Consider the following 26,114-nt stretch of genomic DNA (forward strand, 5'->3'; position numbering starts at 1 on the left):
CCAAATGTTGCCTGATCTCTGGGCGGAGACCCGACTGGAATCTCCTGGCCTTTCGGCCCTCATCCATCAATGTCTTTGGGGAGTATCGGCCCAGCTCAAGAAACTTACAAGCATACTCTGATACTGTCATGTTTCCCTGAACCAGTTGAACAAACTCCGTTTCCTTTAGGTGTCGGATGTGCTCAGGGAGATACACCGCATGGAAGGCCGTTAGGAACTGCTCCCAAGTGACTGGTGTAGGCAGGGTGGCCTGCTTGAGCTCCCACCAACGTCCTGCTTTCCCTATCAGCATGAAGGAAGCAAGGGCAGCTCTCTGCTCAGGGACTACTCCCAAGATCCTGAAAGCTCTCTCAGTCTCCGCCAGCCAGTACTCGGCCTCTTCAAAAGAGGATCCCCCTGCAAAGGTGGAGGGTTTCAGTCTCCTGTACCTCTCTATGTAGCCCGGGTCGATCAAGGAAGGAGCGGAGTCCCGTGGAGGAGGGACTGGACCCGGCTGGGGATAGACTGGGGGGTCCTGTGGTGGCACCTGCTGATATACTGGGGGCACTGGGTCATGTTGTGGCGGTGCTGGGTAGTACCGTGGCTGGGGCACCAGGTTGTACTACGGTAGTGGTGTCGGGTGGTACTGTGGAGGAGCAGGCTTGTGCCGGGGTGGCTCGGGGTCAGCCTGTTGTAGCGAAGGCTCAACCTGCGGTAGTGGAGGAGGGTTGGGTAACTCCCTTCTCTCCTCTCGCCCTTGCTGGGCAGCTATGAATCCTTCCATCATCTCAAATAGCCTGTCTACATCATCCCGAAGAGAATTATCCCGGGCCGCTCGGTTTAGTGGGGGTCTTCCTCTCCTCATTTCTCTGCACCTGCATTTCATAAGGAATTGTTGAGTAACGGTTTATCGGTGAATATTTCTCTAAGTATTATAGTGTAAAGGATGGGTCCGGGGAACGCGGCTCTGATACCAACTGTAACGGCCCCGAAAATTTAGAATGAAATATGTGTATTAAAAATGTCAAATGCGGAAGCGTAATAAAGAACAGTGATCACAGTGGTATAAAATTTGCATCAAACGGAGGTCGGGAAGGGCCTCATCGGAGGCAAAAACCGAGGAGGGGAGCGGCGGCGCCGCTGGGTTTCGGCTGAGTTTTTCGGCCGTTTGGCCGGTGGTTTGGCTCTGGTTTGGCTATAGGTGGACTCAGCATCAAAAAACGAGCAAGGGGGAGAAAAATTACCTCGATCGACGGTCGGAAACTTCCCCGGTGCGGTAGCGGGTGGCGGCGGCGGCCACACCCGAGAGCATCGCCGCCGGTAAGTTTCAGTTTTTTGTGATTTTTCGGCCCACCGAGGGCCCTAGGGTTGTTCTATCGTAGGGGTCCTAGGTCTAATTTGGGATTTTTTGGGACACGTGCAGGTACCAGTAGTGCGTTTCAGTTCCCCGAAAAAAATTCAGGAAAAAATTAGGGACAGCCTGTAGGCTCACTGTAGAGCCGTATTCAGACCCCGAAACAAGTAAGGACCCCTCACCCTATTTTCTATCACGGTATTAAAGCTAAATAAATAATTAAACTGTACTGTGTGACTTATAAATGTATAATTGATTAAGGTTGCCAATGGAGCCCGAGTCTGATACAGTGTTGGTATGTTATTGTTTGATTTAATTTTCAGTATTAAATGCAGCATGATGTCTGATGTAATTACGTTATGGTCTCGTATGCATGAATCATGGTTTCTTTTATTATAGTTTGTATTATGATGAACCCAATACTGTGTTGTCTTGTCTGGTGTCCATTACTGGTTTACATGTTGTGTGTGTTTGAATGATTGAAACCAAGAAAAAGGGCAAAAAGGTTATGTGAATTGATAAGTAGATAATGTGGACAGCCTGACTAGATATCCTGGGAGATGGTGGACGGACCGGGTCCGTAGGAAACCCTACCGGGAACGTGGTCTCTCATACCGGACGAGGTATGGAGACCTTATTTGTTTTGGCGCCCATACCGGACGGGGTATAGGGACAGCCCGTTTCACCCTCATACTGGACGGGGTATTGAGGTTCATGATTTTTAACGCCCATACCGGACGGGGTATGGGGACGGCCCTGGGATCAGGTTGTAAAAGTTAATGATTCACATGTAGCAGGGACCCCCTATGGATCTCAAGGGATACTAGTAGGCTGGTAAAAGAGGAAATCTGTTTCTGATGATTGAAATGTAAATGTATGATATGTGTTATGTTATAAAGTGTGTATGATTTCATGATATTATAAGGTTATTATTTTCATATGTTATTTTCATAGATCTCACTGAGGTAAGTGGACAGTAAAGGTTTTTATATTAATAAACGAGTTCGTTATAAATTATGCTCCATTGGTCATTTTTGTTTTCTACCCACCTTTACTTCTGTGGCGGTGAGATAGTGTGATGTCTTTACTGGGCTGGTGTAGCTCATCCCTTATTTAACCATTTCATATCAGGAAGACGTTGTTCCCGAGCCCGTTCTGCAGGAAGACGGCGAAGGGGACGCCTAAAGACTTTATAGTTATATTTATAGTTTTTATTTCGAGTATCTCTTTTAGTTAGTTTGTTCCTTCATGTTTTGAGTACGTTTTGGTTATTGTGTAAGGGATGTTAATCAAAATTTTTATTACGCTTTCGCATTTGAGATTTTTAATACATATATTTCATTTAAATTTCCTGGGCCGTTACACCCAAGCACATATCGAAAGAAAATTCCTAATTTTTTTCCTTTTTTCCCCTACTTTTCCTTTCTTTTCTTTCTTCCTTGGGCCTCAGACTTGAGCCTGTAGCTCAAAACCCAACACAGGCCTATTGGGCCCATGGGGGCCACTTAAATCGAACTCGAATTTGAGCCCCAAACTTGAAGAAGTAGATCTACACCACCGCTATTTCAAGCTTAAATTAGTTTGAACCTATCTTTTTAGATTGTTGGTTGATTTTCTTTTAACATCTTTTAATATTAAAGGTTTTATAGTCACACCCATTCCAAATCTATTTTTGGGTTTTTCTTTTCTTTTCATTTTTAATTTTTTTTTCTTTTCCTTTTTCTTTTTCCATTTTTCTCTCTTTTTTAAACTATATTAAAAATATAAAAATAAACAAATTTAAAAATTAAATAAAATTATAATAATAAAAGTATGTGAACCACCTAAATTTTTTATTTCATCGCATGTTATTACTATTATTATCATTATAAATATTTTTGTTATAACTAAAAAAATTGGATTAAAATTTTCTTTTAAAAATTAGCAAGAAAATAAAGTAAAAGTAGCCACCACAGACTCAACACCATGCGGGGCTAACTCAAAATACTCCAAGTAAAGCAACAGATAAAAGAAACCCCATAAGCAAAAAAACTAAAAACGGACGGCACAAAGACAGCTGAGTGTGAAAATAATATGAAGCAGAAAATTGAAGACAGAAAAAAAAAATAGAACTGGATTGTAGAAGATAAAGAGACCAAAATCAATAGCTATAAGAGTAGCACTCGCCTTGTTGTCTCATTCTTTTTCTGCTAAGACATTTTTTTATAAGCGTTATAAGTGTACATATATACACATACAGTACATGCATATGTACACACATATATAAATCACACTAAAAACTGCATATTGTCGATATACACACACATATAAGATTATTAAAGATAACTAATGAGATGAGAAATGATGATGATTAGACACATCAGTTAACTGAAGTTATGTAAAAGCTAACCGCAATCAGATATTGGTTAGTATAGAAGGCTCCAAAATGCAGCAGAAGAGAGAAGAATAAGAGAAGATAATAGTAATGAGAAGGGATTACCAGGTGATAAATTAACTAGATCTACGTGAAAATTAAATAGCTTAAAAATAAAAGATAGAGAGAGAAGGGAGCTAACCGAGAGAGAAAGATAAAGAGAGTAGAGTTCAGAAAACAAAATAATTAAGAAAATCAAGCCGCATTGATGGGAAGCTAAATATAGCTTAGCATATAAAATAGACTGCGTATCATACTCCAAAAGAATGTTTGAGATTAATAAATTTAGTTAATATTAATTAGTATAATTGGTAATTTTACCATTTTTATAAACAACTAAACTGATGATGGAGTTGAAAGTTAAAGCTTAAGTTGGAGCATTACACTAAACACATAAGTTTTTGCACATAGAGAGAATGACTCCCTCTCACAGCTTCAAAGTCTGGTTTTTTGTAAATTCGCTCTTGAGTCTTTTTTCATACCTTTTTTTTCTAAAATAATTATTATACAATTGTTTTCTCTCGAAGCCAATAGGATTCATTTTTTCTTTTCCTTATTTGCTATGGGTCTCAGCCCACAATGCAAAATCTGAATAGCCCATAGGCCTAAACCAATATCGGAAGAAAAATCTTAAATTTTTTCCTTTTTTTTCCATTACTTTTCCTTTTTTTTCTTTCTTCCTTTGGCCTCATGCTTGAGCTTGTAACTCAAAACCGAGCACAGGCCTCTTGGGCCCATGCTAGCCGCTCAATCGGATTCGAGCCGCAAACTTGAAGAAGCAGATCTTTGATGTCGTCATTCCAAGCTTAAAATAGTTTGGACCAACATTTTCAAACTGTGGTTGGTTTTCTTTTTTCTTTTTGGAATAAATAATTTTTAATGTTAAATATTTTACATTCACACCCATTCCAAATCTAGTTTCAGCTTTTTTTTTTTGCTTTTCATTTTCAACTTTTTTTTTCCTTTTTCTTTTTTTTCATTTTTCTTCTTTTTTAAACTATATTAAAAAAATAAAAATAAATAAATTTAAAATTAAATCAAACTATAATAATAAAAGTATGTGAACTGTTTAAATTTTTCGTTTCATCGCATTTTATTACTATTATTATCATTATAAATATTTTTGTTATGATTGAAAAAAATTAGATGAAAATTTTTCTTTTAAAAATCAGCAACAAAATAAAGTAAAAACAACCATCACAGACTCAAAATTACGTGGGGATAAACCAAAACACACCAAGCGAAGCAACAGATAGAAGGAAACCCAATAAGAAAAAAATTAAACACGGACTACAAAAAAATAGTTGAGCATGAAAATACTATGAAGCAGAAAATTGAAGAAAACAAAAAAAATAAATAGTTCTGGCTTGTAAAAGATAGAGAGACCAAAATCAATAACTGTAAGAGGAGTGTCGCATATACACACAAGTACACGTATGCATAGACACATATATACTTCACACAAAATATTGTATAGCATCTATATATATACATACACACATATAGGATTATTAGAGATAACTGATGATATGAGAAATGATAATGATTAAATACAACAGTTAACTGTAGTTATGTAAAAACTAACTGCAGTCAAATGTTGTTTTATGTAGAAGGCTACAGAATACAGCTAAAAAGAGGAGAAGAATAAAAAGAAGAGAATATAACGATGATGAGAAGGGATTATTGGGTGATAAATTAACTAGACCTGTGTGAAAATTAAATAGCTTAGGAAAAAAGACAGAGAAACGAAGGAGCTAGCCGACAGGTAAAGATAAAGAGAGAAGAGTTCAAATTACAAAAGCATTAAGAAAATCAAGCCGCGTTGATGGGAAGCTAAATATAGTTTAGTATATAAACTAGATTGTGTATCAGACCCCAAAAGAATGTCTAAGATTAATAAATTTAATCCATACTAGTTAGTGTAATTGGTAATTTTGTCATTTTCAGGGACAACTAAGCTGAGAATGGAAGTGAAAGTTAAAGCCTAAACTGGAGGTTTACACTCAAAACAAAAGTGTTTGCACACAAAGAGAATGACTCCCTCTCACAACTTCAAAGTCTAGTTTTTGTGAATTCGCTCTCGAGTCTTTTCTTTTAACTATTTTTTTCTAAAAAAATTATTATATCATTTGTTTTTTTTTCTCAAAGCCCAACCGGATTCCTTTTTTCTCTTCCTTGTTTGCTGTAGGTCTCAGCCCACAGCCCAAAATCTGAACAGCCCACAAGCCCAAGCCCATAACAGAAAAAAAAGATCCTAATGTTTTTTTCTTTTTTTCCCTTATTTCTCCTTTCTTTTCTTTCTTCCTTCGGCCTAAGGGTTGAGCCTGTAGCTCAAAACCCAGCAACAACATGTTGGGCCCATGTTGGTTGCTCGGATCAGATCTGAATCCGAGCCCCAAACTTGAAGAAACAGATATTTGCTGTCGCCATTCCAAGCTTGAATTTGTTTGGATCTAGCTTTTCAGATTGTGGGTTGATTCTCTCTTTTCTTTTCGGGATAAAGCATCTTTTAATGTTAAAAGTGTCACATTCACGCCCATTCCAAATCTATTTTCAACTTTTTTTTTTGTTTTTCATTTTCAACTTTCCTTTCGTTTCCTTTTTTTTTCTATTTTTCTCTCTTTTTAAACTATATTAAAAAATAAAAATAAAAAAAATTAAAATTAAATTGAATTATAATAATAAAAGTATGTGAGCCGTCTAAGTTTTTCGTTTCATCGCATTTTCTTACTATTATTGTCATTGTAAATAATTTTGTTATAACTGAAAAACAATTGGATAAAAAATGTCTTTTAAAAATCAACAACAAAATAAAGTAAAAGCAGCCACCACAGACTAAACACCACACGAGGCTAATCCAAAACACACCAAGTGAAACAACAGACAGGAGGAAACCTAAGAAAGGAAAAAATTGAACATGGACTACAAAAAGACAGTTGAGCAGGAAAATACTATGAAGCAAAAAATTAAAGAAGACAGAAAAAATAAATAATCCTGGCTTATAGAAGATAGAGAGACCAAAATCAATAGTTGTAAGAGGAACGCTCGCTTGGTTGTCTCTTTTTTCTACATAGACATTTTTTTAAGCGTTATAAATGTACATATATATACACACACATGTACACGTATGCATACGTATTTATATACTTCACACTAAATACTGTATAGCGTCAATATATATATATACACATATAAATAGGATTATTAGAGATAACTGATGAGATGAGAAATGATGATGACTAGATACACCAGTTAACTGAAGTTATGTAAAAACTAACCGCAATCAGATGTTGGTTAGTGTAGAAGGCTCCAAAGAAGATAAAGGCGATGAGAAGGGATTGTTCGATGATAAATTAACTAAACCTGCTGAAAAATTAAATAGTTTATGAACAAAAGATAGAGAGATGAGGGAGCTAGCTGAGAGGGAAAGATAAAGAAAAAAGAGTTCATAATATAAAACCATCAAGAAAATCAAGCAACTTTGATGGGAAGCCAAACATAGCTTTTCAGATTGTGGGTTAGTTTTTTTTTTTTTCTTTTCAGGATAAAGCATCTTCTAATGTTAAAGATTTTATATTCACACCCGTTCCAAATCTATTTTCGGCTTTTTTTTTTGCTTTTTATTTTCAATTTTCTTTCTTTTCCTTTTTTTCTTTTTTTTTTCAATTAATTTTTTATATTAAAAAAATAAAAATAAACAAATTTAAAAATTAAATCAAATAATAATAATAATAATAATGTGTGAACCACCTAAATTTTTTATTTCATCGCATTTTCTTATTATTATTATAAATATTTTTGTTATAATTGGAATAAATTTGATGAAAATTATTCTTTTAAAAATTAGTAAAAACAATCACCATAGACTCAACACCACGCGAGGCTAAACCAAAACACACCAAGCGAAGCAACAGACCAAAAGAAACTCAACAAGCCAAAAAACAAAGCACGGACTACAAAAAGAAAACTATGCAGGAAAATAATATGAAGCAGAAAATTGAAGAGGACAAAAAAAAAATAGACCTAGCTTGTAGGAGATAAAGAGGCCAAAATCAATAACTGTAAGAGCGCTTGCTTGGTTGTCTCCTTTTTATACTGAGATTTTTTTTCATAAGCATTACAAATGTACATATATACACACACACGTGCATATGTACATACGCACATATATACTTCATACCAAATACTGCATAACGTCTATATATATACACATATATATAATTATTAGAAATAACTGATGAGATGAGAAATGATGATGATTAGACACTTCAGTTAACTAAAGTTATGTAAAAACTAACTGCAGTCACATGTTGGTTAGTGCAGAAGGCTCCAAAATGCAGCAGAAGAGATAAAAAGAAGAAGAAGAAAAGATAATGGTAATGAGAAGGGATTGTTGGGTGATAAATTAACTAGACTTGTGTGAAAATTAAATACCTTAGCAACAAAAGATAGAGAGAGGCGGGAGCTAACCGAGAGGTAAAGATAAAGAGATGAGAGTTTAGAAAACAAAAGCATCAAGAAAATCAAGCCGCGTTGACAGAAAACTAAACATAGCTTAACATATAAACTAGACTTCGTATCAAACCCTAAAAGAAGGTTTGAGATTAAAAAATTTAGTCAATACTAATTAGTATAATTGGTCATTTTTTTATTTTCAGGAACAGTTAACCTGAGGATGGAGGTGAAAGTCAAAGTCTAAGCTGAACTATTACACTAAACACAGAAGTTTTTGCACACAAAGAGAATGACTCCCTCTCACGGCTTCAAAGTCTGGTTTTTGTGAATTTGCTCTCAAGTCTTTTCTCTTAGCTATTTTTTTAAAAAAATTATTATTATAATACAAATTTTTTTCTCTCGAAGCCCAACTGGATTCCTTTTTTCTGTTGCTTGTTTGCTGTGGGTCTCAACCCACAACCCAAAATTTGAATAGCCCACTGGCCCAAACCCATATCGGAAGAAAATTCTTATTTTTTTTTATTTGTTTCCCTTACTTTCCTTTTTTTTCTTTCTTCCTTCAGCCTTAGACTTGAGCCTGTAGCTCAAAACCTAGCATAAGCCTGTTGGGCCCATGTTAGCCGCTCAGATCGGACTCAGATTCGAGCCCTAAACTTGAAGAAGCAGATCTTCACTGCCGTTGTTCCAAGCTTAAATTTGTTTTGGACCTAGCTTTTCAAAATGTGGGTTGGTGTTCTTTTTTCTTTTTGGGATAAAGCATCTTTTTATGTTAATGATTTTACATTCACACTCATTCCAAATCTATTTTCGGCTCTTTTTTTTTTTTTTGCTTTTCTTTTTCAACTTTGTTTTCTTTTCCTTTTTTTTTTTCTATTTTTCTCTATTTTTTAACTATATTAAAAAAAATAAAAATAATTTTTTTTTAAAATTAAATCAAATTATAATAATAAAAGTATGTGCATCGCTTAAATTTTTTCTTTTATCGCATTTTATCACTATTATTATTATTATAAATATTTTTGTTATGACTAGAAAAAATTGGATAAAAATTTATTTTTAAAAAATCAGCAAAAAAACATAGTAAAAGCAGTTAGTACAAACTCAACACTATGCGAGGCTAAACCAAAATACACCAAGTGAAGTAAAGAAGGAAGCCCAAGAAGCTAAAAAAAACTAAACACAAGCTATAAAAAGACACTAAAGTAGGAAAATAATATGAAGTAAAAAATTTAAGAAGACAAAAAAAATGGACCTATCTTGTAGAAGATAGAGGTGCCAAAATCAATAGCTGTACGAGATGCACTCGCCTAGTTGTCTCATTCTTTTTCTACTGAGAAATTTTTTTATAAACATTACAAATATACATATATACACACGTGCAGATAAACATTAGCACATATATACTTCACACTAAATATTGCATAGCATTTATATATATACACACACATATAAGATTATTAGAAATAACTAATGAGATGATAAATAATGACGATTAAACACATCAGTTAACTGAAATTATGTAAAAACTGACTATAGTTAAATGTTGATTAGTGTAGAAAACTCCAGAATACAACATAAGAGAGAAAAAAAAAAGAAGAAAAAGAGAATATAATGGCGATGAGAAATGATTGTTGAGTGATAAATTAACTAGACTTGTGTGAAAATTAAATAGCTTAGCAACAAAAGATAGAGAGATGAGAGAGGGTTAGCCGAGAGGGAAAGATAAAGAGAGCAGAGTTCAAAAAACAAAAGCATCAAGAAAATCAAGTCGTGATAATAGAAATCCAAACATAATTTAACATATAAATTAGACTGTGTATTAGATCCTAAAAGAAAATATGAGATTAATAAATTTAATCAATATTAATTAGTGTAATTGGTCATTTTACTATTTTCAGGAACAGCTAAACTGAAAATAGAAATAAAAGTCAAAGTCTAAACTGGAACATTACACTAAACACAGAAATTTTTGCACGCAGAGAGAATGGCTGTCTCTCACGGCTTCAAAGTCTGGTTTTTGTGAATTTGCTATCTGAGTCTTTCTTCTTAACTGTTTTATTTCTAAAATAATTATTATACCATTATAAATTTAATATATTATTGGTGTATTATATATGGGCAGATGAATTTATGTTGATTTCTTAATCACCAATCTAATTAATTAAATATATATAATGATTTGGCTTTATTGAAAAAAGTGTATAAGAATTTAGTTGTAAATTTTTGTTGGGTTCTAAGAAGATGAGTAAAAAAGAAGAGAATCACCGTGACTTTTTAGTTGAATCACTTAAAAGATTTGCGTTCATTCATGCAAAATATATATACATATGTTGGTTTTTGTGTCCAGCCCAAAAGGGTAAATTAGTAAATTAAAAAGAAAAAAAAAACAGAAGGAAAATTAGGGCTGCAGTTTCATATCTTGTATGCATATGTTACACGGAAGTCTGAAAAAAAAAAAAAAAAAAAAAAAAAAAAAGGATAGAAAAAGCAGAACCAGAAAAGTAAAAAAAAAAAAAATTGGGTTCTCTCTCACTCTCACGCATGCAAATCGAGGAGAGAAAGGGTTGGTTGGTTGGTTGGTTATCTTGTTTGTTGACAAAGATTGATAATTTTTGAATTAATTTTTTTTAGATAATTATTATCTCTAATTATCTTTGTGTAATCATTTAGGAGAGACTAAATTTAGTTAGAAGAATTTATGTATTTTTTTAGAACATTGTATATTTAATTTCTGTAATAGTAAATTTAATTTTAAATTTATTCCTTGATTTTTTTCTTTAGAGGGTTTTTTTATATAAATTCTATCTTTTATTTTTATGATTATTTTTTTATTTGTATTGAAATTATTTTACTGATTAATTAGTTTAAAAATATTAAATTAAAATTCTCTAAATTAATTTTGAGATTGTTTTAATTTATATAAAATAAATAAATTAGAATATTTAAAAGATCCAAAAATAAATACACGCATATTTATATATTTTAAATATGTAAATTTTGAAACATCTTCAAAATAAATAAGATTTGAATGAAGAAACAGATCAATAATTTATTTCAAATTTGATAATTAATTAAATTTTAACTAAATATTGAAAAAAAACTACATATATTTTTATATTAGAAAATTCTAAATTGGTTACCATATGCGAAAATATTTGTAACGATAAAATTTAAGAGCACATTAAATTTTATATTTGTATTTTTGTTTACTTTTGCTTCTTCAATTAAATTATTATTATTATTATTTAAATTAAAACTAAAATTTGTAGTCAGTTACGATTATTTCATTAAATTAGAATTAAAATATTACTTTCTATATTATTATTGTACCTAAACAGTATATGTCAATTAGTTATATAAGATATGCAGAATTGACATTGAAGTTCTGTGAAAGTGAAAAGGTAAATAAGAGAACGAATTAAAAAAAAAACAGACTCGCTTTCTGACTGTCCTTAATTTATGTAAAACCTAACAGCTATGCCAATATACTACATTATAAATAAATTACATAATTTATCAGCTTTTATGTTTGCATATTTATTAATTATTCCATCATTTTTTATACACTTTTATTTACGACCTGCCATGTAAATATTTATAAAACAATTCCTCCAACCCTCTTAAGAAATTGACCGTGTAAATAATTATATTATTTTAAATAATACAATCTAGTTTAGTGCCTAGGACACTTTAAATTTGACAACAATGTAAAACTACCAATTAAGTATATAATCCTAAAACACCAAACAATATAAATAAAAACTTTTTATCGATTTCAATACAACTTCTTAAAAGTACTCCAAATTGATATAACAAAAAATATCAAGATTAAAATTCAAACAGGAAACAAACTCAAAACCAAATATCTCCAATTCCATTGATTTAAATACTACAACTATAAAGTCATATCCCAAATTGACAGTATCAACTGCCAAAACAATGAGTATAGCAGCTCTGCTAAAATTGCTCAATTGTTATTAGAAAGACAGTACTAAACAAATTCTTTTTCCTCTTCAAACAAAAGCAAAGATGGCTCACAACTCCCTCAGTCTAGTTGCTGATGATGAACCTCTTATGTCAAATTTCATTAACCAGCCTTCAAATCTATTACCCCACCGTCAACCCAAACCCAAACTTGTAATCCTTTTTCTTATGATCTAGCTGCAAAACATACAATTTGGAAACTAATTAAGTAAATTACTAAATAAAATAAAGAAGATTCTACTGTTGAAACTCTCATATAAAACAATACCACAGGCCTCAGGATGCTGCCCATGGCCCCTAATAAACAGCCAGTACAGACTAGGTTTTCAATAAAAATTGCATTTAAAAAAGAGGAAAAAGGAAACAACTAGCGAGTGGAATATATTCTCTGTTATCTACAGAGCCCCTCACCTCGGCAGAAAGAACAAAATTAAGACCCATATTTAGTCGTTCTTCAAGAAAAGCAGCAGTGCAACCATTAGAATCAATCTTTCCCCTAAGACGACACTGAAACAACCACGAAGAGTCAAAGTAGAAAATATTAGTTACATTCTTCTTATTCTTTAAAACAACGTGACACTTCAAAATAAAGAATCTAAGTTAATGAACATATATATAAAATATATATATCCATAACTGGAACTTTTAGATTCAAAAGATGACTATCACCAATTATCTTCAGTAATTTAGACAAGATCAACAGACTATGAGTAACAAATGCTATACTTACGAAAGTACCAAAGGACCACAAAGACAAGTGGAGCACCAAGTCCACTAGCTTGAGCCCATTAAGAAATGGTCTTATCATCATATTTATCAGATTTAGCAAAAGCTAAGATTATGAGCATTGACATCAATTCAATTAAAAGATTTACAAGTGTCATGACCAAACCAATCAATCTAGCTAACTGTTCAGAGACTCAGGTACTCAGCGAGAAGTGAAATGACCAACTGGCATTTTTCTCTCAATTAATTTTCCTCCTCCTGGGATCATAAAAACTTATTTATAGGGAGAAAGACCAGTAATCACGGATGCACACTTTGCAATGACTTATCATATCAGGGCACACTTTGAACAGAAATGACAGTCAAACTTCGGCTATCTTTCAACTGCTTGTTACATGCATGCAATAAGATAAAAACGTTGCTTTTGGTAAATGGTTAGTATCTGAACTCATGCAATTTGACATTCAGCAATCTTTCAGCTAATTTTTAAATGAAGAGACTATGAGAGGACTATGATACAAGTAAAACAGAATACTTCATCAGACTTAGTGTTTGTCGTCAAGGTGCGTAAAAATACACATGCTACCTAGTAGCCCTTATTGTCCAGTTTATTCACAGCACAAAACCATTACAGGGCATTCTCTCACCTTAGCATTTAAGTGAAATCTTAACAGTACTTAGAAGTGAGTATTAACATCCAATGGAAAAGATTGTGACTTGAATTTCCAGAAAAGAAAAATATTATTAACAAGAATCAAACATGTTGTTCATTCGTCTTACCTGCCTTAGGATGTAATCATAACCAACACTAGCTGTGACATCTCTTGACATATAGTTGTACATGAAATCAGATGCTAGAGAAACCTTAGAAAGAAAAAAGAAAGTCTCAGAAATATAGCAGATGATAAATACAACCAAATTCACTAAGATTAATGTTCTTACCTTCTCAGATACCTTCTGAACATAGCTAAGAGCAACCATTCCTGTGCTAGCAACTTGTGCTGTTCCAACCTACGAAGAATTTTTTAATTGGTCCGAGGTGAGAATCCCATGTTTAACTAAAATAAAAAGTTAGTCAATCAATCATAAATTTTTCTCTACAATAAAAAATTAATAACCACATGGGGGCAAGGAGAACAAGATAAGTAAATCTTACAACCACAGTCACATTCAAAATAAAAAGGATAACCATGACAAAAGTGCCAGTCCAGTAATGCCTGGCAAAATATCAGCACTTGTTACTCCAGAATGTAGTATCTAAAAAATGGAGATTCCAAACCAGCCATATCCTATCTTCCAAGTAAGACGAGAGAAAATTGAAGAACATTCCCTCCCCTATTAACCAAGCATTAAAAAGAAAACCTGTAATATGAGCATTGATGGTTCTATTGCAGAAATGGTGCATTAAAAAACCAACTGTGCGGAGCAGCAGTGCTTCAGAGTCCCCCATATAAATAATTACCATCTTGGAACATTAATTTGATGACCCAAAAAGCTATAGGTGCAGCCATTCTCATTCCTTGCATTTCAGATATTTAACCAACAGCCAAAACCAAAAATCAATCTAGAATATGCTCAGATTAATTGAAATACTATCTCAATTAGGAACCATGCAAAAATTTGCTCTTGAAAACATATATGCAGGCTTGATGTCCTGAATTGAGATACTATGGCAAATTAAACATACAAGCTGATATGTCAGAAGTCACTGGAAATGAAATGGAAAAATGGTTTCTTGGACATTTTGTAGGAAAATATCTGATGAATATCCAGTCTGTGACATGGTCAAGGCAGAGCTAAAAATATCAGCACTAACTAACAACCATTATTGCATGTATTAGAAAAATAAGGAAACAAGTCTAGAAGGCTATACATTAAATATATTATCAGCACCCGAAATTTACAAACTTAATATATCAGCACCTGAAATTTCACAAACTTATACATTAAGATCTTGGTCTTACCATCTTATCCGTTTCATATCGAGCACCATAACCAATTCCGGACTTTCGGTGCTGACCAGCCCAAAATATCTCACCACCCAGAGACAAGTATGAAGTCACACTCTACAAGAACATTGACAAATTCAGTGACATTGACAATTAGCCTATGGTGACAATTGTACAGTCATTCTCCTAAAATAAGCACATGAGCATCAGAGTGAATCTGCAGAAAGCAATAAAAAATCACACAGCACAATAGAAAGAGTTTATTTAGTACTAAATGTTTAACAACTAGCAGCAGATCACAGCTTGCAAGATTCCTTTTGATAAGGCAAAGGCAAAGTATTTACTTCCTTGTGATATCATTTAATTCGGCTAAAAATAAAACAAATTAACTTCGCCTCTTATTTTATATATTTTTTGAGATAAAATGTATGGTATGATATTTATTATATTTGCACCAAAAGAATGTAAACCCATATTAAAAAGATATTTACATGTCAATTAGAAAGTTAATGAGATCCCCAAAATCATCAATTGTGTAAAGAGGATGACCCATTACTAAAAGACCAAGGGTCTAGAACCCTCCACCTCTAACCCTCTCAAAATCATCATCCACACTACCCAAAAGATAGCAAGAGGAATAAGACTCACACTATCCCTCCCTCTACTAATACCCCTCCAAGCTCAATCTCTTCCCTAATCGACCCAATCATCACCCAACTAACCCAATCATCAACCAACTAATCTCTAATAGCCCGTAGGTCACTGTCCATAATTTATATGCAATTGGGCACCAAAAAAGAATGTGATTATAAGACTCCGCCTTCCTCTTGCATAAAAGCAGCCGTTAGACAACCTTTCCCATCAATTTCTCAATAGTAAAGATACACCCACGACCTGCTTTCCACGCCAAGAAAGCAACTTCGGATGGAGCATTAATCTTCCATATTTGCCTAAAAGGAAAATTGGTAACTGTGGTGTTCTCAGCCAAATACTTATAGAAAGACCTAACTGAGAAAGACCATCTAGTGTTGAGTCTTCAAATTGGTTGGTCATTACTCCTACTAATTGCTGTGGAGGAGACTATATTTAGAAGTCTCATAATCATTAATTTCGCACCATGAGATCCTCATAACTTTCACATGCCACTCTGTTTCTTCCCAATTATCTATGGAAGACTCGAAAACCATGATTTCTTTTGTATCGTGCAATAACGGCCTGCTCCATTTTATGTTTCCTGCCGCCTACCAACAACAGCCTGGCTTGTATTTAGATTTATTTATGTTTTAATAGCTAATCCATACTGCAAAATCACTTACAACACTAGAAATAAGAGGAAACTACTTGAGCAGAGACTTGGACCAATTTCGTTTGTGTGAATATGCATAGGCCAAAACATTTTTAAAAGGGAAAAGAAAGTAATATTAAAGAGGCAACAAGATGCTACAACCCATGTACAAAAGATTTACAACTCTCTCAGAAAGAAGAGATCAAAAATATCTTAAAGGAAATGGCCTTGGAGAAAATAACATAGGGTCTTATGCATAGACCAAAAGATATCTCTGAAAGCATCCAGGCCGCAGTATTGCATGAGGTTTCCATGGTCTTCGGAACTGAAAGATCCTTGCTATAACTGTAGTTTAGGCCTGCCTAAGGTAAATTTATATTTTAGGTTGGCTGATGCACAGATTCTTTCATATATGATGGCACCCACCAGTGTCTTGTTAATTGACTTACCTTCTCAAAAAAAAGGTGCAGACAGTTTGAATTTAATATTCTACACTTAATATCCAATAAATACTTAATTAGAATGCCACGTTTTTCATATGCATTCTTAAAAATAGACTTTTCAAGAGAAGATATCCAATTAAACATGACAATTATACAATTCTTTATGCCAATTTGTGCAATACATGAATTAAATATAACAGTTATCACTAGACTAAAATAATAGGTTTACCTGTATATAACTGGCTCCCAATAAGGCACCGTTCCCCAGCTGTAACTGGCTTCGATAGTCTTTGCCCTATAAATGTGTATACATCAAACAAGCAATAAGAAAACGTGCATATTCCATAACTAAACCTCTAAAAAATATTCAATATGGAGAAGGGAAATAGACCTTGTAATCAAAGTTAACCATCCCATGTGACATATGAGGCTCATTGGTAAGCTGGAAAATAACACAAGAAAAAGTTACACAAGTAACTACCACATTAAAAAGAATACAAATTTTACCTCTGTAATAATGGAACATGAGCATCAATAATTTATGATACTATTTATAACCAGGAAGTGGCATATCTACCACATTATCCACAATGCTAAACATACAAAATAGGTAGTAACACAAGGATGTGTATTCCCAGCTCCAACAACAGAAACCCTAATCTATTTGGGAATGGGAAATCAGGAGAAAGAGATGGAAGGAAATAAGGATAATTTGGTATTCAGAGCATAATATTAGTTCAGTTATTTCCATTCAGCACATTCTTCTCCCCCAACTAATATTTTGTTGGGGACCATATATTTTTTCTTTTGATGGTAAGCGTACCATAATTTTTTTTGTTCGGGACCATATTATACTCATTGTCCCCTCACGCCCTCCTCTGCCCCCCATCATTTTTCTCCTCCACAAATGGACCCAAAAGGAGGATAAAATCTCTGGAAATAATAAATATTTTACCTGAGCATTAGCCTTCAACGTAAGAGTATCAGTCAAATCCCACTTCACCCTTGCATTTAGTCTACCATCCGTCAAGACCCTCCCGATAAGCATCAGCTGCAAAAGTTATCACCGTCCCCACTGTTACTGGCCCTTAAATAGATTCTAGATAATTAACTTTGATAGCAACCATCTACCTTCGGGTCTATAAAGTTAGCACCAAACTCATAGTGAGCAGTAGGGATTTTAATAGTCTCAGAAGACTGGGAAGGAATTTCTGTTGGTCCCATAAGCACACTGTTGAAGACAAAATGACCATATTCAATAAGAAATTAAGTGAAGAATGTTAAACAGCATTAGCTAAGCTCATGATACCTATGACTCAGAGAGAATTTTGGATTCAGTCCCTTGGTAAAATCAAAGCGCAACCCCTCAAACAGTTCTGGCTTCAAAGACACTGCCAAACATGCTCAAGAGAGTTAACTTCTACATATTAACAAAATAATAGCCTACGCCATTTTCCAGCACCTGAATTATGCACTTATCATCTGGCTCTGAGTGCACCATAACAATATTGCGGTATCATTAAACATCCAGTTCCACTTAGTCATAGCACAGAGAGGATAAGAAATGAAACACACACCCACACATATTTATATGAAACATAAAAGACAAGAAATGATTACCAACATATTCTCCACCCACTCAAATCACAGGTAATATGAAACCTATAACCATCCAATAGTTGCACGCCATGCCCAAAACTATATTACAATCTACACCAAGATTCAAAATGCAGTTGGAAGTGGAAACTCACTCTATCAGAATGGAGACAAACTGAAGCCTTATTACATCACACTAACAGCACAAAAGAACCTAATCTTTTACTTGGCTACAACCTCGTTGTTTCCTCAATTTTTTTTATCAAAGAAGTATCAAGAACCCACCTTTTTTGTATTAAAAAAGAAAAGATGTTATTAAGAAGGGCAGAAGCAATTACAAAAAGAGTAAGGACATGTCATTCTTGTACAAAGAAGTAATTAGAAAACAAGAAAGAATGGACAGGCCTCATCATAGAATAGCCTCCTAATTACTTTTAGATAAAAGGCAAATTCCCGAAAAACCCATGTGGCCTAGCCCATAAAGAAGCCAAAACCACCATATTATCCCAAATTTGCATAGAATATTGAATGTCTTTATCAAAATATGCAAAGAATATTAAAAATTATGAACTGATTTTTTTTTAATAAAAAAAAATTATGAACTGACTTAATAAATAATTATTGCTACACCAACACAATCCTCTGTAATATAAACCTGGTTCAGAAAACTCTTACTAATATCAGGCGGGAAGCAATGTTATCAATATATTAAATGAATGATATTTAAATTAGAAGAGCAAAAGTCAAATAATCTTCACTTTTTTTAGGAAAAAAATACCATCCATTACAATTTATTCTCATCTCTCATAAAAGACCTCTCCACCAAAGTACTTAAAGGTTTAGATAATAGAGTGCACACATGCCAACAACAGGTGGACAAACAATTAAATAGCAGAGCACTCACAGAGTTATACTAAACGGGAATATCATTCTCAAGTATCAAATTATACTTTTCATCTTACTTCCTTTGTCCAATTTCAGTCCCACGAACAATGCCACAGGCCGCGACTCAACCCCATAAGGCAAAGTCCTAATGCCCCAGTTTTATCACCTTTTGAAAAATTCATCCAACTCAACACCTTTCAATATGATATCTACACATGCAAATTGGCGTTCATCTTCTTGTGTAGAAACCCTACCCAAATAAACACTTCTTTCATGAGCTCCAACTTTGGCCACTAAAGACACCAGGTCTTCAAATGTTTCATCATTCCAACTTCCATTAACAAGGGAGAATCAAACACAAGCTCAACCATGTTTAACAAGTATCTAGGGGCAGCATGCAAGTGCCAAAACACCTTGACAATCAACATATAATGTTTTATCCCACTTTTTTATCCAACGAAAAGCTCATTTTACTATATCTAATAGTATAGGGTTCAGGCAGAGGCTGCAACATCGTTCTTTCTGGGAAGTACAGTGCAGAAACTAGAAATCACATCATCCAAAAGGGGGTGAAAATAGTTTCCCCAAGAAGCATTGAAATTGGCAGCTGATTGTTGATCTTTCCTGATCCATGTTTCTTGAATCCCTATTGCTCTCCATCTGCTTAGCATTTTAATCTCTCTGCAGGCATGAACTTATGAGGGAACAGGCTAAATGAGATGACCGACGAGCGAAGGTGGCAATAAGCCAAGCCTGGTACCAGAAAGTTCGGATTCGGCTCAATCAAAACTTGGTTCAAGTTCAATCAAAGTCGAGCTCAAGTATGACTAAGAATGGATGAAACTCAATTCTAAAAAAAGGCTCATTAAAATAAACTGAACTTGATTATTATATATTATAATCATTTCAATTCATTAAGAGATGAACTTAATTTATATTCATAACCATAAATGAAAGAATATACGATATTTCAACTCAATAATAAAAAAATTTAATTTATATTTGTAATCATAAATATAAATACTGAACCTTAGGTTTTCATTTTACCAACTCATCTTCTACACATGGGCAAATTCCATCAATGCATCTAGCCCATCTCATCTCCTTTTCCTTTTAAGAAGGAAAGTTCATCAAAATAGAGGTGCCATGGTGTGCCACTGGGTAAAAATCTTAATAAAATAGAGCCAAAAAAAAAACGTTTAATGAGTTAGGAAATTCAGTCTCATCACAAGTGGATGACCTACAGAAAACCCAAAGTCCTAAAGCAATGATCCCAAAACGACTGATCCCAGGTATATACATGAGAAGAGAAGTAATTCCTAAAAGGTATCCAAAATGAATAAGAGGGAAAAGCTTGCTTTTAGACATAGCAACAGAGAGACCAGTGCAAGCTCAGAGCTCATTCTTCACATACCCAGTAACCCAACTACAATTCATCAAGCTAAGAGAATCCAAGTCTTTCAGATTTCCTGCACCAAATCAGTAGGTGACCAAGGGATTCACACTCTCTCTAGCACAAAAAGCATATATTAACATATGTCTACTCTTCATGATATTGCAAATGGTGAGAATTCTTTCCAAGGCAAGAAAAAAAAAGATCAAAGGGAAGCCTTCATTAAGGAACACAAAAGGGAGGATTAGATATCCTCACGTAAAGAAAGGGAAAGACAAGCCAACTAATCTTGATAAAACTAGCTAACCAAATGAAGAAAACAACAAATCTTTAAGGTTCCCATGTGCCCTGGACTAAAGGGAGGGTTAAGACAGAGCTTATTCCAAAGAATCATAGACAGGGAAGAGTAGCCCTTAAAATTCTTGCATTTCTTTCTAGTCAAATCACCCTTAATCTAGCAAAGAATTCACAACAAAATAGCTTTAGCTTCTTTCTTCAAACTCAAACCAGAAGTATGAGGACAAGAAGCCTTTAGTTGTGTCTGGCGAAGCCCAAGAAACACCAAAAGTATCAACAAGTGACACCAAATTCTAGAAGCCTCTGTTTTCCAAATTTTCCTCCATGAAAAGGCATCTAAGGAAAAAAGATTCGTCCAAAAATTTACCTTCCTTAGTCAACTTCCAAATAGGTTAGTCATACATGAGGGATTTACGTGCATCTTATCCAAGGTAGAGCACAAAGTTGTCCACTAATCACTTTCCTAGTCATTAAGATTTCTTAAGGAGAGGTATATTCCACCACAAATCAAAGCAATCACCCACCTTCACCTCCTTGAACATCGCAATAGAGAAAATGGCAGGAAAAGACTCTTCGTTCCAAAAGAAGGTCTTATCATCTTCTTCTTTCCCGTCTCAATTTCTCTTCTCTTCTACACAAATGTCAACAAACACAAACATAAGCAACTCATCTTCCTCAGCTACCTTTTTTTTCACCATACACAACATCTCTCTCTGTACAAACACAAACTCATCATTCTATTAAATATAAACTACTATACCATTATAATAACTTATTTTATTCTTATTAGTACTCAATTTTCATATTTAATAGTATTATTTATTGACCTGATTAGAATTAGTATTTTTCAGGTTGACATTATCTACGAGAGACTTACCTAGAAAACATAAATTCATAAACCCTTAAAGACCACAAACCACCTGCTAGTCAATTCACCAACCACCACCAAGTAGTGAGTGAAATTGGTCCCACCACCGACATTAGAGCTCGTCGATTTAGACAACTTCAAAGGCCCCACCGCAAGAATTCACCAAAAAGCACACCACTAATTATAGCACTTTTGCATTGCTGCTACTTTTTTTGTTCCTGAACTTCTTCAGAGTCATGTCTCATACTGCTACTGGTTATGTAACCACTATCTTAAGCTAAGCCTACTACCGGAACCCTAATGTCATCCAGTGACCAAAAACCACTGCGTAATTCCCATGAGCCCATGACTCATTAGTGAACATTGCAAATTTGTGTCTTGGTATACTTTGACCAAGGCAGTTCATTCAGTTTGATTTAGCGTCTTCTACACCTATTTTAGCAATTTTAAACAATTCCTAATAGCTCTTTTCTGACTCCTCTCATTTTTGTGGTCCTCTTTACTAAAGGTGCACTCTGATTTAATCAAAAAAATTTAAACATGTTAAATCAAAAGGAGTAGGACAAGTCAATGATCATGAACAATAAAATTGACAAGTTTATCTTTCTTAAATGTAGTTAAGCACAATTATGCAATTAAAGGGAGAGAAGATTGAAAGTCTTTCTTGATTGCTATGATTCGTGGTAGAAATAAGGTAAGAAACTTGTCATCCGTAAGTACTGTGCAAGAACCTTGTTCCAACAGTTGAACGGTTTAATCTTTTAATTCAACCACATCCTCACCCATATAAACTAGCTTAATTGGATAACTTGAGTATTTAGTAAAGTCTTGTTTCTATTGGTTATGGTACCTATAGTGATTCAATATTGTGTCATGTAGTTACTATAATATTCACACATATTTTTATAAATCAACCTTAGTTTCACAATTGTTATGTTGAATCTACCAATACTTATCCCTTCATGTCAGGTGTGATTTTTGACACTATTACAACAAAAGAGATGAATAAGTTTAAACACCCAAAAAGAAGAATTGTCATATCTTCCTAAAAGATAGATTTTGAGGTTATTCACGATCTTTTACTACCTAAGTAGAGTTCTATAGAAGTTCAATCCAAGGAGGAACCTAAGTCAATAATTGAGTCCAATGCTCCTAGCATTTCAAACTCATAAACAATTATACATTTCCATTATGTTTACCACTAAATTAAATGACTCGAAAATCCATCATTCACCACTTCAAAACTCATAGATGAGTCTTTTCCAACAAGAAGAGAACGATGAAGAATGAATTAGCCATAGATTGCCTGAATTAAAATCATAATCGTATTAAATATAAAACTACTATTCAATTTAGAAAATTATTATTACAGTCTAGTAACTTGGTGATTTTATTATTTTTAGTATTAATGTTTTCTATTTGCATTAGTAATATACTAATATTCTTGGTCAGTAAAGGTTAAAGAAGCATTACAAATATCATCATAATATCACTTTTGAAACAAACATCAAATATTCAATAAAATACTTTAACATTTTCTTAGTTTTCTAGTTGTACAACACACTCAAAACCTTAATTATGATATCTAAGACTTTTTAAATGTGATGCCTAAGAAACCTTTGGGTTAGTATCTAGATTTCTATCCTCAAATTCCTAATCTAATTTGTTCTACATCACCAATTGTTGCTCTCTCTAACCCATCTCTTTTCATTCTTTTTCTTTTACAAAAGTTTGAAGCCAATAACCGGAATCTGCTGCCTTTCACTTACCAGCTCTAGCATTCATCATTGTTGTCTCATTGCAATTGTTCGTCACAAGCATCAACGTCATTGACACTATCTACAGAGCTCTAGTTCTCCTTCACTCCTTTGTTGGTCCTCTATGAGAAATAACCTCAATTCCAACACCTGTTTAATGTTGAAGAGGCTTTGTCTATTGAATCAATTTTTTTATGATTTTGCTAGGATTATTCCAATGATTATTACATTAGTTATCTATGTGTTTGACCATTTCATTTTAATTTTCTTGTTATAGGATATGTTTTAGGTTCTTTTTGCTTTTTGTTTAAATTTGAAGTTTTGTTAATTTACTTTGTTAATTTGCAGAAACAACCTAATCAACCTATCTTTTTATCTTTTAAAAAGCCTTAACAAGCTTTTGTACAGCTTAACTTGAGTTTTTTATTTCTTTACATTAACCAAGCTTGAGATAAAAATAAAGCTCAACTTGAGCTTCGAATCTCAAGCTGAACTCAAGTCTCAAATATTTCAAATGACTTGATACGAAATACTCATCTATTCACATTATGGAGTAGTTTCCACCCTTATTAATGAAACTTGAGAAGGTGCAAAAGAATGCTCCTTGATTAATAGAACAGCTTCCTTCTTCCACTATCTGAATGTTCTTCTTCTCCTTTCCTCTCTCCTTGCTCCTCTCGCAGATTGATCTTAAAGAACATGAGATCTGCTGAGATACAAGTTCTACTTGTATCACATCCCAGGATGTTGCAGCAGGCCGAACGAATATGGTTTTGTTCCGCTATTCACTCACTTTTAGTCCAAAATGATCTGCTTAAAATATTTTCTGGTAGCCCCCCAAAGAAGAAATCCAGCTGATACTCACCACTAGAACTATAAGCTGCAACTTAAATTCAGAGAATAAGCTAAAAATGACGACTATTCAATAAAAAGCCCAAAACCCATTTCCACTTCACCTTACTTAAACAGCCCAGAAAGCAAAAGAAAGCCAGAAGGAAATTCAGATTGACATTGTTTTAGCTCAATGGAAACAAAACACTTTTCCGAAGGATTCTATTAAGTATAAAAAAATATATAAATAGAGAATGAAGTGACTAGAAAGATTGTTATACTCTCCCACTTTTAAAAGGATCATCTATAAAGCAAATTGTCTGAATTGAATGCATCCCAAGACTGAATCCAGAATCCAGACAGAAAAGCTCATATAGATGTTATGGATCTGATTTTTGTTTTTATTTCGTTCCCATGTTATTATATATGGGAATTTATCATCTTCCATAAAGGAGCTGAATGAAACCAAAGTTTCATGGCGATTTTGACTTAGAGAAGTTAAAATGATGAAGTGACGCCGACTATAATCCCTAGCCTTCCCCTGGGGGTAGGGCAGTATGAAAGAAAGCTGATCATTGATTATCAATAAACTTCAAATTGATTCTTCCCAGGTCTATTCCCGAGTGGTTAACGAGGACAGACTGTAAATTCATTAGCAATATGTCTACGCTGGTTCAAATCCAGCTCGTCCCAATAATTCGCTTTCCACCATGAAATGATATAACCCACTTATTTTCATAATTGTCAGTCAGTAGGGAAGAATTAAAATAAGTCAAATGTCGATATATCTCTGCTTTTTTTAGTTTGCTCTATTTATTTTGTTCACATAAATTCTGATCTTGCTAATGATCTAGAACAATATCAGGATCATTAAGTATAAAGTTTGATAAGGAGAAAAAAGTTCTATAAGGACAACAGCACCTAGGGTTTTCCATATTCTGGCGAAGCTATAGCATCAACTACCATTGTAAACGAGCCAGAAGTATAACTATGCAAATAAATAGGCTAGAAAGCAAACCAATAAGGGCTAAATAGACAGCATCACAAAAAAAAAAAACAAAAACAAAACCATAAAGATTCACAAAAATCAAACTAAGAAATAGACAAATAGACGGTATTAAAACAAAAAGCACAAGCATTAATGAGAAATAATTTGATAGGAAAAATAGAAAAGAGCATTTGATACTGAACTGAGAGCCTCGCGATGGAGTTCTTCATACGGTATAGGGCAAGGAAGGTTGGTGTAATCCACTTTCTCATCTGTTTTGCTCTTCTCATCGTTATGGATCGTAGTTGTACCAGCTGGTACGAACCCCGCCATTGCTGCTTCTCTCTTTAGCTTTTCTGGAGTTCGATTGTGATACAATCAGCAGAAATGTAAGTGAAGGAAGAGAGACAAAAACAAGGGTTTCCGTTTGAGAGGCGGGGCTATTCGTATGGGGTTTTAGCCAGGGTTTTATGTGACCTTCGGCTTCCCTTTGTGGGGCCCTTTCTCCTTTTTCTTTTTTATTCAATTAAATTAATTTAATTTTTTCTCTGCTTTTATATTTCTATAGGTTAGGGCAAATTATTGGTAATTTTGATTGAACGAAGCATTCCAACAATTATCCCAACCTAACATTTTCTTTATATTAATTTTCTTCTTAGGATAAATTATAGAGGAGTTATTATATTTTGATTTTAATTACAACTACCTATATCAATTTTATCAAATTATAATCTAACATTGACCTTTTTAACAAACATAAAATTTAATTAAATAAATTACTAATAGTCAGCTATTTAATTTTTAATAATTATTATATTCTTTTATTTAAGGGATTACGAATTTGAATTAGGTTGTACTTCAGTATATTCTTATTTGAATGTTATTTTATGTTGTATTGTGATTAATATTTA

At 33.7% G+C, this 26,114-nt stretch overlaps 1 protein-coding gene across 1 annotated transcript; it reads right to left on the minus strand.

Moving 5' to 3' along the window:
* Positions 1-12,053: 12,053 nt before the first annotated feature.
* On the minus strand, positions 12,054-25,665 carry LOC110826309 (mitochondrial import receptor subunit TOM40-1-like). Its single transcript, XM_022056927.2, has 11 exons — positions 25,407-25,665; positions 17,898-17,979; positions 17,720-17,819; positions 17,544-17,639; positions 16,980-17,030; positions 16,818-16,883; positions 14,876-14,977; positions 13,854-13,922; positions 13,692-13,775; positions 12,597-12,692; positions 12,054-12,362 (listed from the first exon to the last, which is right to left on the minus strand). The coding sequence occupies exons 1-11, from the start codon at positions 25,534-25,536 to the stop codon at positions 12,309-12,311; spliced, it is 930 nt and encodes a 309-aa protein (XP_021912619.1). The 5' UTR covers positions 25,537-25,665; the 3' UTR covers positions 12,054-12,308.
* Positions 25,666-26,114: the final 449 nt, after the last annotated feature.

The sequence above is a fragment of the Carica papaya genome, chromosome 6, assembly GCF_054855325.1.
Source record: "Carica papaya isolate Zhongbai chromosome 6, ASM5485532v1, whole genome shotgun sequence".
In the NCBI taxonomy this organism is placed as follows: Eukaryota; Viridiplantae; Streptophyta; class Magnoliopsida; order Brassicales; family Caricaceae; genus Carica; species Carica papaya.

Coding starts and splice junctions, on each gene's coding strand:
- LOC110826309 (XM_022056927.2), bottom strand. CDS start 25,536: ATGGCGGGGTTCGTACCAGCTGGTACAACTACGATCCATAACGATGAG. Junction 16,884..16,979: donor TGGTTAACTTTGATTACAAG/GTCTATTTCCCT, acceptor ACACATTTATAG/GGCAAAGACTATCGAAGCCA. Junction 13,923..14,875: donor GATATGAAACGGATAAGATG/GTAAGACCAAGA, acceptor AATTCTTCGTAG/GTTGGAACAGCACAAGTTGC.